This window comes from Colletotrichum lupini, chromosome 10 (assembly GCF_023278565.1).
Source record: "Colletotrichum lupini chromosome 10, complete sequence".
Taxonomy (NCBI): Eukaryota; Fungi; Ascomycota; class Sordariomycetes; order Glomerellales; family Glomerellaceae; genus Colletotrichum; species Colletotrichum lupini.
In genome coordinates, this window is record NC_064673.1 from 752621 (window position 1) to 768062 (window position 15442).

At 54.0% G+C, this 15442-nt stretch overlaps 10 protein-coding genes across 10 annotated transcripts; 7 read left to right on the forward strand and 3 right to left on the reverse strand.

Moving 5' to 3' along the window:
* Positions 1-452: 452 nt before the first annotated feature.
* Positions 453-680, reverse strand: CLUP02_17410 (uncharacterized protein; the record flags this gene model as incomplete). Its single annotated transcript, XM_049296320.1, has 1 exon — positions 453-680. The coding sequence occupies one exon, from the start codon at positions 678-680 to the stop codon at positions 453-455; it is 228 nt and encodes a 75-aa protein (XP_049137544.1).
* A 458-nt stretch (positions 681-1138) lies between these two features.
* On the forward strand, positions 1139-2601 carry CLUP02_17411 (mandelate racemase/muconate lactonizing enzyme domain-containing protein; the record flags this gene model as incomplete). Its single annotated transcript, XM_049296321.1, has 4 exons — positions 1139-1242; positions 1316-1464; positions 1534-2501; positions 2560-2601. 4 exons carry the CDS (start codon positions 1139-1141, stop codon positions 2599-2601), a joined length of 1263 nt encoding a protein of 420 aa, XP_049137545.1.
* Positions 2602-3886: 1285 nt separating this feature from the next.
* CLUP02_17412 (short-chain dehydrogenase) lies at positions 3887-4699 on the forward strand (the record flags this gene model as incomplete). Its single annotated transcript, XM_049296322.1, has 1 exon — positions 3887-4699. The coding sequence occupies one exon, from the start codon at positions 3887-3889 to the stop codon at positions 4697-4699; it is 813 nt and encodes a 270-aa protein (XP_049137546.1).
* Positions 4700-5894: 1195 nt separating this feature from the next.
* On the forward strand, positions 5895-6246 carry CLUP02_17413 (uncharacterized protein; the record flags this gene model as incomplete). Its single annotated transcript, XM_049296323.1, has 2 exons — positions 5895-6149; positions 6214-6246. 2 exons carry the CDS (start codon positions 5895-5897, stop codon positions 6244-6246), a joined length of 288 nt encoding a protein of 95 aa, XP_049137547.1.
* Positions 6247-6272: 26 nt separating this feature from the next.
* On the forward strand, positions 6273-8051 carry CLUP02_17414 (uncharacterized protein; the record flags this gene model as incomplete). The annotated part of the gene is made up of 7 exons (XM_049296324.1): positions 6273-6339; positions 6465-6549; positions 6628-6691; positions 6751-6897; positions 7174-7531; positions 7581-7749; positions 7811-8051. 7 exons carry the CDS (start codon positions 6273-6275, stop codon positions 8049-8051), a joined length of 1131 nt encoding a protein of 376 aa, XP_049137548.1.
* Positions 8052-8334: 283 nt separating this feature from the next.
* CLUP02_17415 (HAD-superfamily subfamily IIA hydrolase) lies at positions 8335-9734 on the forward strand (the record flags this gene model as incomplete). Its single annotated transcript, XM_049296325.1, has 2 exons — positions 8335-8663; positions 8723-9734. The coding sequence occupies 2 exons, from the start codon at positions 8335-8337 to the stop codon at positions 9732-9734; spliced, it is 1341 nt and encodes a 446-aa protein (XP_049137549.1).
* Positions 9735-10858: 1124 nt separating this feature from the next.
* On the reverse strand, positions 10859-11953 carry CLUP02_17416 (uncharacterized protein; the record flags this gene model as incomplete). Its single annotated transcript, XM_049296326.1, has 2 exons — positions 10859-11593; positions 11873-11953. The coding sequence occupies 2 exons, from the start codon at positions 11951-11953 to the stop codon at positions 10859-10861; spliced, it is 816 nt and encodes a 271-aa protein (XP_049137550.1).
* A 30-nt stretch (positions 11954-11983) lies between these two features.
* On the forward strand, positions 11984-13070 carry CLUP02_17417 (uncharacterized protein; the record flags this gene model as incomplete). The annotated part of the gene is made up of 5 exons (XM_049296327.1): positions 11984-12198; positions 12297-12427; positions 12537-12658; positions 12722-12899; positions 13015-13070. 5 exons carry the CDS (start codon positions 11984-11986, stop codon positions 13068-13070), a joined length of 702 nt encoding a protein of 233 aa, XP_049137551.1.
* Positions 13071-13124: 54 nt separating this feature from the next.
* Positions 13125-13655, reverse strand: CLUP02_17418 (cytochrome c oxidase subunit COX9; the record flags this gene model as incomplete). The annotated part of the gene is made up of 4 exons (XM_049296328.1): positions 13125-13212; positions 13276-13389; positions 13468-13523; positions 13620-13655. The coding sequence occupies 4 exons, from the start codon at positions 13653-13655 to the stop codon at positions 13125-13127; spliced, it is 294 nt and encodes a 97-aa protein (XP_049137552.1).
* Positions 13656-14101: 446 nt separating this feature from the next.
* On the forward strand, positions 14102-15276 carry CLUP02_17419 (uncharacterized protein; the record flags this gene model as incomplete). The annotated part of the gene is made up of 3 exons (XM_049296329.1): positions 14102-14135; positions 14248-15069; positions 15137-15276. 3 exons carry the CDS (start codon positions 14102-14104, stop codon positions 15274-15276), a joined length of 996 nt encoding a protein of 331 aa, XP_049137553.1.
* Between the last annotated feature and the right edge of the window lie 166 nt (positions 15277-15442).

Consider the following 15442-nt stretch of genomic DNA (forward strand, 5'->3'; position numbering starts at 1 on the left):
AGTCAAGATAGCCATTATGGCATTATTTGCGTACATACCTTCCATTGGACCATACGCTAGCTAGCCCATGGTATAAGGTAATGTGCCACAAGCCTTCTCAGCTACGGCCTCTCCCGTCCCGAGCAACCGGGATTGTGCGCTTCACCACCGCCTCAAAAGTCAATTACTGAGTACCTATGTTTGTGCGGATACACTCAACTATGGGACTGAATTGGCCTGCTCGTTACCCCCAGACGAGAGAGATACTCCCCCCGTGCCCCCACGGTGATCTTGTCCATCACCATGCGCCTTCTCACACAACCAACACACACACCCTCAACTCATTGACGACTCAATGACTGCAGCAATGCTTGCAGTAGACACTTGGCCTAGCCAGTCCAACGCCCAGAATTGTCCGATTGGCCCTGTGCCCTCGTGTCATCGGTTCTGGCCGGAGACTAAGCGAGAAGCCATTAGAGAGTTGAGGTGTAATCTACGCACGATTTTCCCTTTTCGTCCTGTATGTGTATGAAGCATTGATCATCGTAGCTGGTGCACAATAAACGTGCCCAAGTGCCCATCCACTGTTTGATGGCCCTCGAACGCCCGTATATTTTTGTCTCACAGTGTTTCTTACTTCGCTTTAGACTATTCACAAGTCTGAAAGCCTCAGGAAAAGCCATGTCACTGACACCCGACATCCGAGGCCGGCAGATGGGGACTGGATGAGGGGGAGGGGTCCTTTCCCGTAACCCACTGCCTTGCCCCTGTTTCCGCCTGTCGGTGCATCTGCTGCCGATCTCCAAAACCTTCCCGTCCACCACCGTCCACCACAATGGCACAAAGCAGTCTGGCTCCGAGCCGACTCGTGTCGAATCTGCTGTGTCTAGACCCCACTAACGTGGACTTTCGTCCGATTCGGTCGCCATGGCTCCTCTACTCCTGTCTTGTTCACTGCGCTCACATGTCTTGGAATCCCGGCGACAAGTGGTCTTCCGTCCCTCTTAAAAGACGCCCATAAACCCAATCCCCCTCCGTTCCCCCTCACTTGCTCTCTCCATCATCATACCGTGTCTCACCTGCGCATTCTCAAAAGCCCCCTCTTTCCTCCCCTTCCTTGCTCACTACACTGGCAGACGCGGATTCTGGAGGCAACAAAATGGCGTCCGTGAGGTCTTTCCCCTCCATCAAGGAGATTCGGACGTTTGTCATTGGCGGCGTTGGTTCCGGCGGTGATTACCACAATGTCAAGGGTGGCCACTGGTACGTTTGTAGCGCTGCTCTGAATGAGCCTCGTCACACATAGAACGACATGAGTTAACAATGCAATAAACAGGCTGATTGACAGCCCCATTTCTACTCCCTGTTCGCGATGGGAGCAGTACCGTAACTCAAGAACTAGCTGGGGCATCAACGTCCTGGGCTCATTCCTCATCGAGATCGAAGCGACAGACGGCACTGTCGGCATTGCTACTGGCTTTGGAGGTGCGTAGTCTTGTACATAATACGAGAGCACATGGCTGAGGAAGACTTTGCTGACCAAATCCCGCGCAGGTCCTCCGGCGTGTTGGCTCGTCCACCAGCACTTTGAGCGTTTCCTCATCGGCGCTGATCCCCGAAACACAAACCTGCTGTTTGAGCAGATGTACAGAGGCTCCATGTTCTATGGCCGAAAGGGTCTTCCTCTTGCCGTCATCTCCGTCATCGATCTCGCCATCTGGGATTTGCTTGGCAAGGTGAGAAATGAGCCTGTATACAGGCTCATTGGTGGCGCCACCAAGGAGCGCCTGGACTTCTACTGCACTGGCCCCGAACCGTCGGCAGCCAAGACGATGGGCTTCTGGGGCGGCAAGGTCCCTCTTCCGTACTGCCCAGAGGATGGCCACGCCGGCCTGAAGAAGAACGTCGAGTTCCTTCGCAAGCACCGCGAAAGCGTTGGGCCCGATTTCCCCATTATGGTGGACTGCTACATGAGTCTCAATGTGTCTTACACAATCGAAATTGTCAAGGCCTGCGAGGACCTCAACATCAACTGGTGGGAGGAGTGTCTGTCGCCCGATGACACGGACGGCTTTGAGCAAATCAAGCGCGCGCACCCCACCATCAAGTTCACCACTGGCGAGCACGAGTACTCTCGATTCGGATTCCGCAAGCTCATTGAGGGACGCAACCTGGATATTATCCAGCCCGATGTCATGTGGCTCGGTGGCCTCACGGAACTGCTCAAGGTCTCTGCCATGGCCTCAGCATACGACATCCCTGTTGTGCCTCACGCCAGTGGCCCTTACAGCTACCACTTTGTCATTTCGCAGCCGAACACGCCCTTCCAGGAGTACCTCGCCAACTCGCCCGACGGCAAGAGCGTTCTGCCCGTCTTCGGCGACCTGTTCCTCGACGAGCCCATCCCGACAAAGGGCTTCCTGACGACGGCTGATCTTGACAAGCCCGGCTTCGGTCTGACGCTCAACCCCGCCGTCAGGTCAAAACTGATCTCGGGCAAGGCCCTGTTGAATGCCAGCCCCGTAAGTGGACAGAAAGTCGTAAATCATTGTGTTATCAGATGTGCTAACAACTGCGTAGGAGAGGCCCCTCAAGTCGGTGGAGGAGACGGAGGCGAAATGAATAGCAACTTTATGCATGATGTTGCGGCCAGATTTAAAGGCCCGTGACATCGTCGAAGTAAAATAGCATGCCACTTGCACGGCTATTGGGAATACTTAGACCGGGGCGGTTGGGTTCAACTATGTAGCGGTGTTGGACATGACTTATTGGCGCAATGTACATGGCGAATCAGCTGGTATGCTTAGCTACCACGTAAAATAGATTTATGACAACGTTTACAGCAGCTACATGGAATGTTGACCATCACGAACTGGATTTGTTTTCTCTGTAACCAAGGCTAAGGATGCAATAGTATGATCATTAATTGCCTGACGGCGGCAGAGAAACCCTCGGGATTACTCGTAAAATGTGTCAGAACCAAAGGCTTCGACTTGATCTGTGGCGATGAAGTTGAGATTCGCGGAGCCGTGCGCGACACATACGCGGAGAGTGGGGGTTCCATGTTTAGCTTGGCCTACGATTCCCATCCTCGATGTGTATCATTAAGAGAAAGGAACCAGTTGGGAGGCAGTGAGGGCGGAGTGACGGAACCACAAACACCACAGAGGAAACACCGTCCCTGGGAAGAGCATGAAGCATCTCAGGTGGGATGGATACGCAATATGGTCAACATGGTGGTTGGTGGGGTGAGGCTCGCTATAATTGTGACCGAGAGTGCGGGGTGGAAAGTGGGATGCCCGCAAGTCATGGGGAATTCCGAATAAAAAGGGTACCCACGCGTGCCACGGTCTCACGCAGGTCACGGAAGGGGTCTGTCATCGGCAGCTGCCCCGGGGTCACAAATGAATACGTACAAGCAGCCTTCCTTACCTAAGATCCCCCAACTCTGCCCCCCCGAGTAGGTATCGTGGGACTCGGAAGGCACCTCCTGGAGCGGGCGGCAGTCGTGGCTCGGTCATCGGGTCTCACTTGAGCCGCCCTCGCTGCATAATAACCCCCCCTTCCGTCCTCACAGCTCTGTCCCGCCTCCTCCGCACCAACCAGAATTCTTCCAGGCATGTATCGTCAACTACAAATATAGACTTGCCGACCACCCGTCCTCGCGCACGAGCACGAGCGAAGCCTACCACGGATTTACAGACGAACACGATCACTCGCCAATCGTCTGCCATCTATCGCCAATCGTTCACCGTTTGGTCCTTTCTTTGGCTGATCCAATTACCAGGATCCGATTCGACGCCGTGCCGTCCAAGGCAACCCCGCATACGACCTCATTTCGACATCCTATATATCGACGACAGCCTTCCTTTTCAAGAAAGCTTGCTATATTTTCACATTGTGCACCATGGCCCCGACGAACTTGCTTGCTGGCAAGACTGCCATCATCACGGGCGGCACCACTGGCATTGGAAAGGCTATTGCGTTGGAATACATAAAGCAGGGTGCCAACGTTGTCGTAAACCATTTGGGTCTTGAAAAGGACCAGCCCCACCTTGATGCTCTCGTTGCCGACGCCGCTGCTGCAAAGCAAGAGAACCCCAACGCGGGTCGTCTGGCCGATATAATTGGTGATGTTCGCGAGCCCGAGACGGCAGCAAAGTTGGTAGCCCGTGCCGTCGAGCATTCCGGCAACGCCCGTCTAGACATCTGCGTCTCCAATGCTGGCATCTGCACATTTGCCGAGTTTCTCGAGCTGACTCCGGACCTGTTCACCAAGACAGTCCGTACCAACCTCGACGGCGCCTTCTATGTCGTACAGGCAGCCGCTCGCCAGATGAGCCAGCAATCGCCCGCCGGTGGCAGCATCATTGGCATCTCGTCCATCTCCGCCCTCGTCGGTGGCGGCCAGCAGACCCATTACACCCCAACCAAGGCTGGTGTACTCAGCCTCATGCAGAGCACTGCCGTTGCCCTGGGAAAGTACAATATTCGCTGCAATGCTCTGCTCCCCGGTACGATCAAGACACAGCTCAACGAGGAGGACCTGGCCGACGATGCCAAGCGGGCCTACACGGAGGGCCGCATTCCACTGGGCCGCACCGGCGTGCCGTCCGACCTCGCCGGGCCCGCCGTCTTCCTAGCCTGCGAATACCTGAGTGGTTATGTGACTGGCGCGCAGTTGCTGGTCGACGGCGGCCTCTTTGTTAATCTTCAATAAAGCGCTCTCAGCCTATCAAGCTCGAGTTTGCTTTGTTTGGTTTAAAGTGCTTTGGTATCGGGGTATCCCGCCTATTGGCCGAGTAGCAGATAGAATGCCGGCCCATGGAGGACTCAAAAGTACGACGGGATGAGGGATTTATGAGGGCACGGATGGGAAAAGAAAAAGACACAGTTGCAAAGACCGCCTACCTTTCCAACCGGCGCATTCAAGCACCGCAGGATGAAACAAAGGTCCAAGGATTGAGGAATGTATGATTGATTATTAGCAAGTGAGCGTTATTCCTTGAATCCACTTGCGTGCTCATGTTGGCCAGTCACGCTAATCCATTGATTTCCTTTCCCCTTCCATCAAACGCTCTTATCCTCATATTACTGGACAAGGATCAGGCCTCCGTATGCAAGCCAATGCCCCCCTTCTGCCCATCCCTCATACTTGTCGTTTGTCTGCTTTTTGTTTGAGCGAAATGTGGTTCCGGTTTCCAATTTCACCGTCTTCGGTGGGTTTCCAACTGTCCAAGCGAGGGCAACGGACGAATAAGACGGCCTTGATAGGTGCACTCGACTGGCTGAACGAGTGACGGACTCCATCCCTACATACATACAGTATGGATACGGACAGGGGCAGGGGTGTCTGCATGGAGTCTGGTCAACGGTGACGGCATCACAATGCGACTGACGAGTAGCGTGTATGGCGGCAGCGGGACGCGACAGTAATAGCGCCGGGCTGAAGCCTGGTTTACGCTTGGTTGGCCGTGGGTGGGCGTTCTCCTCCGGCTCGGCAATGCTGGATAATGGCGTAGTTGTGCAGCAAGGAGGAAAAGAAGAAAGAAAAAAACGGTGACGGGAGGCCGGCCGCAAAGGAAGCAAAGGCCCGCGACGGGAAATGGGCGTTTACCGGTACAACCGCAAATCTCGGGAGTGTTCGGTGAAGCGTGTGATACGGCAGGACGGGTATCGAGCTGTTGAGCAACTGCGCTTGTGCTACATTATTATCTCGAAACCTCTTCATGCTACGAATACACCAAGATTCACGTCTGTTCACTAGATACACTGCCCGTGTCCATGCTATACCCAATTCTCCGCTCGAGAAACGTCGAGATCGACCGTCGGTCACAGAATAATGAAACCCCCGGACTTGTTCAGAGGAACAGGCCACAAAATACACATGTTGTGAGCGGGTACAGCATAAGTGGATGGTCTGGAGATGCGTGGTTTCTTTGGGTATCAATGTTCTGGACTTGGTGATATTTTGTGGCCCTGTTCACGCAACTACCCTGAATACTGTCGTACTCAGTCTGGACTCTGCGTACATAGTGTGTTCCTACTTTGAGATGAAGAAGGGAAAGATGGACGTCATTCGCCGAGTCATGAACCAACCTAGAATAGTATCTAAGCGCTCTTTCGGAGCGATGACACAAGTGATGAGCGGCGAAGTGGCCTCTTTGGAGCTGAAAAAAAGCCAGCAACGGAATAATCTCTCTTCCCCCTTCTTCTTCGCCTCTCCGCAATTACTTTGCCTCTATTTTCTTTCAATGTCCCAATTAGTTAATGATGGTGAGACAAGCGCAATCATGCAGGGCCGGTGTCGAACGGCCAAGGGACCGAGGGGTTTCCGGACCCGATGCCGCTGGATGCCCGGTTCTTTGCCATAGGGGGGCACTAGAAAGGCTCTCTACTATTACCTAAGCCGCCGGAAGAGACGACTGCCACTTCGGGCCGTCTAGCGGAGCCTCTCGCCTATGACGGCGACCAATGAAATGTAGCCATCCGAGCCACGGGCGTTCTCATCGTAATCCTTGCTGTCGCGACACCGGGGCCCACTGGCGGTGACGTCACTACGGGGTCTCCGTAACCCGCTTTTATGGAACCCGCTGGGCCACCACACGGGCAAAGTTCCTTGATACATCTCTCACCTCATGGTGCAAGTGCATTCTCGCATTTGTGGACCACCACCGGCGCTATCACGACTTCCTGCGGGCACCATCCCTGTGTCAGCCTGCCGTATCGTAAGGAGTCGTCGATAAGGAGTAGGCACACGCCCAATGGGAGTCATGGAGGGGTCTTCAAGGAGGCGGGCGAAGGAGGGGCAGAGATTGCGCCGGTGCTGCTTTATCTGATGCTGAAGACAAGAAGCCGACGAGACCGACTGACTTAGGCATGGTCTGCTTCACGGACTACCTTACGGAGTACCTTTTCGTGCCATTATACAGATAAAGGTACGGATACTCGACATACGAAACGCCGCATGGTATTTACCTTTTCCCCCTTTTGACGTCCTTGGTCCTGGTCCGATTTACCTACCAAGATTCCTTGTGACAAGGCCAAGTTGCCCTGGAGTTCCCCTGGCTTATCCTTCCATGTTTGGGCTTAAGAGATAGATACCGGTACATGCCCGAACGAAAAAGTGAGAGAAATTGAACACACCAAATAGCCTTTGTGCATGCTGTAATAAGCCTTTGCATTTTGCCTCAGGGTCCAACGGCTGGCCGTGACGGCGGCTCGCATGTGCTTCGTCGTCGCGCCAAGGCCGCCTCGGGTAAGGGTCGATCGCTGCCGCATCGGTACCCAGATCATCATCATTGCTCGGGGCATTTCGAGGCCCCTAGCCATATGCCTTGCGCGACACACGGCGGAATCTTTTGCAGCCGCAACGAGGAACCCGAAAAGCCAAGTCTCCACCATGACGGTTGGCAAGATGGATCCCTCTTCTGTCTATGGAGCCTCCTAAACATGCTTTTTGCCCTTCTCTTGTTGGTGGCTCGCTGGGTTACTCGCCCGTTTTGTGACTTGCACTACGTCTGTACTTTGTACTTTGGATCTATCTGTGTTGGTAAAACCCGTAGGAGCCAGGAACAAATGTTACTTGGACTGACTAGAAGTCTGCCCTGGCGGTGAGATGGAGGAACCTTTGGTGCCACACAAGTTTTCTCCCTCTTGGCAAGTAGCCGCATCCCGGTCCGTTTCCCTTTGGCGGTACTCTTCTGCACGGAAGTACGTCTACTGCAGCAGTGCTGCTCGCAACAAAGGGCAGTGTCTTTATCCTCTTCTGTGTCGTAATCATAAAATTTCACCACCAGGTAAGGTCCTTGTGTGTACAGAGTGGAGCAAGGCTCCTCTCCTGGTCTTGGATCCAAAAAAAACTTCTCATGCTACTTCGCCTCCACGGTATCCACGACCATGCACGACTCAAGAAACTCATCCCAAGGGTGTCACTGAGCAAGGACCCGCGTTTGCCTGGTTTTAGCGGAGACTTCCACATGTTGGAAGAGGGTAGCGCAGGGGCGCCTCGAAAGCGCGCATTTCTGAAAGCGAGGGGCAGGGAGAGAGTAAGAGAGAGTAAGAGAGAGTGAGATCAGAGACGTCAGCATCAAGTCAAGATGTTCTCATACCGGGAGTATATAATCTGGCAGCCCCCCCCCGTGATTTCCTTTTGAATGATCTACACCTGTTTGTCTTATCACTTCATCCCAATCTCAACTTATCATCTTCGTCGAAAGCTCCGTCTTTGACAGATATAGCTTCAGTTTTCACTCCCCAAGTCAGCCCCTCTAGCCTGAACATTTACAGGCTTACAGCTCTTACCCACATTCAATTAACCAGTTTTGAAGAGCTTCACTCTCTACACCACCCACCATGGCTCCCAATCACCGAGCTTCGTCCACCGGCAGCTTCATCGAGAGCATTCAAGCTGCCCGGAAGCAACTGGACAATATGGCACTGAGCACTCCTGATTCCTCGCTCGACGGCTCAGAAGCATCATCCCCTGGCGACTCTCCTGTCGGAAGCCCTGCTAGCGCTCTTTCACCCGTCACCCCTTCGATAAGAGTCGATGCTCCCGTGGCCGATAGCTTCGCTTTCGCCTTTGACATTGATGGTGTCCTTATCCGTGGTGGCCGTGCCATTCCCGAGGCCGTTGAGGCTATGAAGGTACTCAACGGCGAGAATGAATACGGCATTCAGATGTAAGTTGTTTCCAACTCATTGCTTGACCTACATCCGAAACTGACATGGAACTTTTTAGTCCTTATATCTTCCTCACGAACGGAGGCGGCAAGACCGAAGAAGAAAGATGTGGCGACCTGTCAAAACAAATGGAGATCGAAATCTCTCCCGCACAATTTATTTGTGGCCACACTCCCATGAGGGAAATGGCCGACCGATTCAAGACTGTGTTGGTTGTCGGTGGAGAAGGCGAGAAGTGCCGTCAAGTTGCTGAAGGCTACGGCTTCAAGGACGTCATCACGCCCGGCGATATCATCAAGCACAACTCGGCCACAACACCATTCCGCAAGCTTACGCCCGACGAGCTCAAGAACTCTCGCGAGCGTGACTTCACTGACGTTACCATCGAGGCCGTCTTCGTCTTCGCGGATTCTCGCGATTGGGCCGGTGACATTCAGATCATGCTCGATATCGCAATGTCCAAGGGCGGCAAGATCGGTACTCTGAGCGAGACCTTTGATGAGGGCCCACCAATTTACTTCTCCCACAACGACGTCGTCTGGTCCGCGGCCCACGACAACGTGCGCTTGGGCATGGGTGCCCTCCGCCGCATGCTCGAGGTCGCCTTCAAGGACGTTACCAAGAAGAAGGGCAAGCTCCACACACACGCCTTCGGCAAGCCCCAGGTCAGCACGTTCGAGTTTGCGACGAGGCTCTTGCAACAATGGAGACGCCAGCAGCACGGCCTCGACGCCCCTCCCGACACTGTCTACTTTGTCGGCGATACTCCCGAGTCCGATATTCGCGGCACAAACCTGTACGACGAGCACGCGGACAACGAGTGGCACAGCATCCTGGTCAAGACCGGTGTCTACCAAGATGGTACGGAGCCGGCTTACAAGCCCAAGGCTACCGTTAACACCGTCCTGGACGCCGTGCGCTACGGTATTCAGCGCGAGATCCGCAAGCGGGTCGTCACCTCGTTGCGCAAGGACATCCTCGGCGAAGAAGACTGCCTTCGCGCCATGCAGGAGAAAGGTAGCGCGTGTTACACTCCCCTTGAGGAGCGTTCGCAACCAATTCTGGGTTAAAGAAACGGCGACTTTTCAGCATTTACAACTTTGCGCGATAAAAAGGGATGTTCGGGATATTAGCGGTTTTTTTTTATTTTTTGCCAAAGCTCTCTTCAGAGCTCCCTCATTTTCTGAATCTGATTATTCACTTGGACGGAGTAAAAGTATGATACCAAAGGCGTCAGCAATGAACATCACGACTACAGATAGATGCTAGAGTCATAGATAGCTTGTCAGCAGATTCGCATCGGTCAAATCTACAGGCGCATTAGCCGCAAAATATTTTTGGATTACTCTTATTATTTCCGATTAACCGTCTTGTGATTTACTGAGAGAATTATAGCGGTGAATGATAGCTCACACGTCGGCTAGCGATAGTTCATCATAGTCCACCATTTCTAGCATTTGCGAGTAATTATTCCGCCACAACCGCCACAACCGCCTCGACACGAACATGCACGTCGAACCGGGCAACGGAAATACTACTGCAAGAGAAGCAAGCTTCATGAAAGCATGCTGTTGGCAACCCCCCTCCCCACGAGCCGACCCCGACCGAGCCTGCAGAACACCGTCATTCACGGACCTGGCGCCGCGCCGCCTCCCGCACAGGTCTGCTAAGGACCCGGCCGGGGTCGAATATAAGCTGCATCCCTCTGTTTATTTCCTGGTCCCGCCGTTGGCGCTACTGTTCATTGGAGAATTGGTACCCGTGAGAAGCCGAGTGGCCGAACACGTCTTTGCTTGGCAAAGCATCTCAGATGTTGCCCAGACGAAGATTGTCTCCAAAGAGTAACTCGTCGCCAGTTTCCCCCCTCGCATCTCGCCTGCTTCTGTGGAGAAGGCAACTCACCGCGCGCGTGGGTTTCCTCACGGGCAGAAATGGATTCGCGGGTTGTTGATCACTGGTGGAGGAGGGGAGGGGAAGAAGTGGAGGAATTGGCGCACGAGTATGGAACTCGGGAGGAGAAAAGAATGGCAGAAGTACATGTACGAAAAGGTGTTCGCAGAGAGGAGTGTGAGTCTGCTTGTTTGCTATGTGCACACTCCTCCCCATCCCCGCCTCCACATGGTGCTGGCTCGTCTCCGTCTCCTCGCTCCTCCAGGAGTTCCTCCAGGAAGTCCCTCTGCAACCTCCGCATCTCTTATCGGTCGGTACCAGTGACACGCTTCGACTGCCTCGGATCCCTGGCATCGGGCGTCGTAGTGCTAGAGTGAGATTCTGTGAATGTGAAACTGCCCCACTGCGAAGAGGCAGCCCACGACGCAGCTTCGACGGCTTCCTGGCGTTGCTGGCGGTCCTTCACAGCCTCCGTCGCGCTGCAGCCGAGGGAGAATCCCGGGACGTACTCGCGGTCAACGCGCAGCCATCCTTTCCAGGCGGCAGTCACGTCGCCGGCCCCGAGTGCGCCGATGACTATGGTTCCCCACCATTCCCGGGCGCCGCTGTGGTGTCCGCCGTAGAGCATCCAATTCTCCGCAGCGGCGACGAGCTCCCGGATTTGCTCCGCGCCGATGCTACTACCGCCTCCGCCCCCGCTTCCGCCGCTGCGGCTATCAACAGTGGTGCTCCGGCGAGCTGGGCGATGCACGTAGGCGTGGCGCAGGTCATCTGGGTCACCAAGGATGCGAGTTGCGTCGAAACGGTGCTCAGTATCGAGGATCAGTACCGTCTTGTTATGTGGATGTGACAAAAGGGCCGAGACGAGTGCGTAGACGAGCGGGAGTTGGCGGCCGGTCACAGCCAATGGAGCAGACTTTGTTGCACCAAAATTCCGTTGGACAAGATCGTCAAGTCCAGGAACGGGGTATGACTTTGGATGCTTCGATTTGTTTGTTGGCGCATCGGGATCAATCGCTATGCGGAGAGCATACAGTATCTGCGGTGCTTCATGTCAGTGCTAGTGCGTATGTGCGACTTCATTGTGGTCATTTGGATGATGCGGGGCTGGGCGTGAGTACTAGTGACGAGGTCAAAGATGGCTGGTGGTGGTGGTGAGGAACGGTCATGGGGATTTCGGCGTTCGCTACACGGACGAAAAGTTGAACGGAAACATCACTCATCCAGCTTTCATCGACCGGAACCAATTGAAGAAGCATCCCCCCAACCCAAAACCCACAGCTTGCGCAAACAGAACGGACTCGTGATTCTTGCGTACCTCGTCCAGGTTCGTCTCTTCAATCTCGCCCAGCAGCCTTGCGCCGGCTAAAGCGGCCACCGAGGGCATTTCCATCTCCATATCCGTCGCCGTCGCCGTCGCCGCTAGCAAATGTCGCCGCCGTGTGCCGCGTTCCCACCGTCAAAATTGGATGTGCACGTCCAGGAAGATGTCAAGGGGAAGAAGCGCAAGCTGCCAGGAGGCGCCGATGTCGACCTGACCAAGTGTGCGTTGAAGGAGATGACGCAGTACAGGTGCTTTGTCGAGAACTCGCAGTCCCGGAATAGCCCGGTCCGCTGCTGGCCAATTCACCGGCTCTTCCGACAGTGAGTTTTGATTTCTTCTAATACCTTCTCCTTGCCAGTGTCGCACAAATATCCGTCGTCGGTAATATTGTAAACTGATTGTGTATGTGATTCATTAGATGTCAAGACAAAAAGGGCACGTTCATGGTTGAGACCACAGCTTGGGAGGGTTCAAAGTCAGACCCCACCACCACCACCCGTCACAACTCCCAAGCTATAGGCAACGGCAAATCGCAAGACGGCCATTCTAGTGAGCCATCATACCATCAATGGTCTCAGGCATGGGAGGATGAATGAGCCAGGGCATCATTGTTTCCGGGGTATCTATGGCGTCTAGACGCACACTACACGTCATCCAGGTATCTTTATCTGGCCATCTCATTCGAAGCACATAGTATGCGCACCTGGCCGATCGTATGATGATACGGCCCGGCGAGATTGTGTCGTGGATAATCGATCCGAGTGCATCGAAACCAAGGCTGTAATCATATCCGTAGATCATACAGCAACGCTCCAACGTCGATCATGTGTATCACCAACACAGGTCTCGAGCGATAAAGCCTGTATTTTCTGGATACGTGAGATAATCAGACGAGCAAAGCCAAGTTCTCTTGATCGTACCGCAGTCTGTCGCACTTGGTTCTCACGAGGTTTCGGCAAAGCAAGACCTTCAACGTGGAGGCAGCATGGATCAAGTGCCATGGACTGGTGGACAATGGTCCGTCGACTAGGGCGACAAACATCGACGCACGCATCCAATCAATTCACATAAAGAGGCTCTTGGTTCAATTGCTGAAGTGTATGGTACAATCGGGGTTGGATGATCAACTGATGAAGCCCGTATCTTGTCTATGACTGCAAATGCCCTCTCGTGCTTCCTCCACCCAATCTAACAGACCATCTCAATTCGCTCCGTTCCCGCTTCGTCTCGGCTGTTTGATTGTCGCTTATGCCTTGCGGGCCTCGGCCTTCTGCTGCTCGAGCTTGGCGTAGTAGCTGTCGCGGGCGTTCGTGCGCGGCATGTGGAAGCCGTACCTATGATTCAATCTTAGTTTTCGGGGGTGGGACTTCTGTAGAACTCAGTCGACGATCGCGTACCAGTAGACGTTGGCCATGGCGAAACCAAGACCTGTAAAGGCAACGTTAATTGAGTCATTCTCGGATTGTGTCGGAAAGCAAGGGTTGAACACTGGAGTAGCAAATCGCTGCAAGCTGAAGCCAAGAGGCTCAATTGACGCATGTCGCCCTCAATCCAGCAGCAGCAAATCTGCAAATTCCAGCCCTGCCCACGAAAAAGGCTTACCGAGGGCGATACCAAGGTCGAGAACGAGGTTGCGTCGCAGCATCTGTCAATTGTCGTTAGCCCACAGTCCGTTGCCCTTCGTCTTCTTCCTCCGAGATTCCGGCGGAAATTCTATAGTCGGAAGGGGGGGAAAACGCACGCCCGTGATGGGCTTAACAGCAGTAGCGCCGGCCATTGTGATGTGTAGTGCGGAGAGGGTTGTGGTAGTCGATTGAGCCGAGAGTTCGTAATCGGAGGGTTGTTTGACGATGCTGAGATGTTTGGCGGGTAGCTGGAATGGTCTGATCAATTCGCGCGACGGGAAACATCACGTGATATTCAATTCCTCTTCAACCAAGGTAATGGCTTTGTGACGGCTGCTGGGCCTTAGCTAAGCATTTCGGTGATTGAAACTGCTTCGCCCTGGTTGGCCCTGGCATCTACCATTGCATCTCAGTCAGGAAAAAAAAAACTTAGGTAAGCAGACTGGCCGGAGGAACACCGGCTAAACAGGCCCAGGGACGTGGCCCAGGGGCGACCATCAACGCGCATGGGATCTTCCGAGCATTTTTTCCCCGTAACGGGTGGGATTGAAGCTGGTTGACGATCAATCAGCTTGAATCAACAACACCAGTAGCAGCCATGAGTCTTCCCACGAGGCGGTTGGCCTCAGCCGGTATGTCCAATTGATGTTATTTCGGCTTCGTTCTCGCCCCCAACACTGTGTTATATCGCTGTCACCTGTTGAATTGGGCTCCCTAAGTAGCTAACTTTCTCTGAACTACCAGCTCCTTCGACACTTCAAGCCATCACCCGACCGATTCCTCGATCCTTTACCCTACCCATTCGACCAGCCACTCAGGTCCGAAGCAAATGGACTCTCGGCAGTATCTTTGGCAGCCGTCGCGGCAGGCGAGCCCAAGCTTCCGATGACATGATGGGCGAGAACCTCGACGACCCAAAGGTCCGCGAACGCTTTGCCGAGTCACAGCAGCCCAAGATGTCTAGCTCAATCTTCGAGGAGGAAGTCGACGATGTCGTCGCGGACAGTAAAAAGGGTGGCTCCAAGGCTCAAGCTGCCCAAGCGTCGGTGAAGACACCAGAGACGATGGCGTGGCGCCTCGACCCCGATCCGCGAAGTCGTCTCCGCTGGGAGAGAAAGAAGGTCATCCAGATGGTGCGCAAGAACGGCCACGTCACCCGTGAGGAGCGTATCGCACAGACTGAGAAGAAGCTGTCGCACAAGAGCCCTTTCTTGGAGACCAGCGTCAAGAAGCTCGTGCATCTGGCGCGCCAGATCCAGGGCAAGTCCCTCGAAGAGGCCGTTTTGCAGATGTCGTACTCCAAGAAGAAGATGGCGGCCGAAGTCAAGTACCAGCTGGAGGAGGCCAGAGATTTGGCTGTTGTCACCCGCCGCATGGGCATCGGTCGCGTTGCCACCAACGTGCAGCCCATCAAAATCCAGACCAAGGAAGGCAAGACCATGACCATCACAGACCCGACAAGACTCTATGTCGCTGAAGCCTGGGTTGGTCGAGGACCTTGGAGGGCCAAGGAGCTTGATTACAAGGGCAGAGGCAGATTCGGCATCATGCAGTCGCCCTCAACCAGTATGTTTGATGCTTTCCCATTCTACCACTCAATCTTGTCCGTCATGAGGTTAACAGTAGTTTGCAGGCATCTCAATCGTCTTGAAGGAGGAAAAAACGAGGATACGAGAGCACACAGAGAAGTTGGCCAAGCAGGCGAGGAGAAAGCCCTGGGTGCATTTGCCTGACCGGCCAGTGACGGCTCAGAGACCCTACTACTCATGGTAAAAAAAAACAAAGGTCACGACTGGAAGACACATAACCGGAAGTGCTTGAGATATCATCTTGTAACACACTCAAAACCTGTAAGAATATGTACAATGAAAAGCTGTCATAGAGTCCTTTACGCCATCTTCGCTGCGTATCCCCCTTACCTTACCGGTGCCTTTGGGTG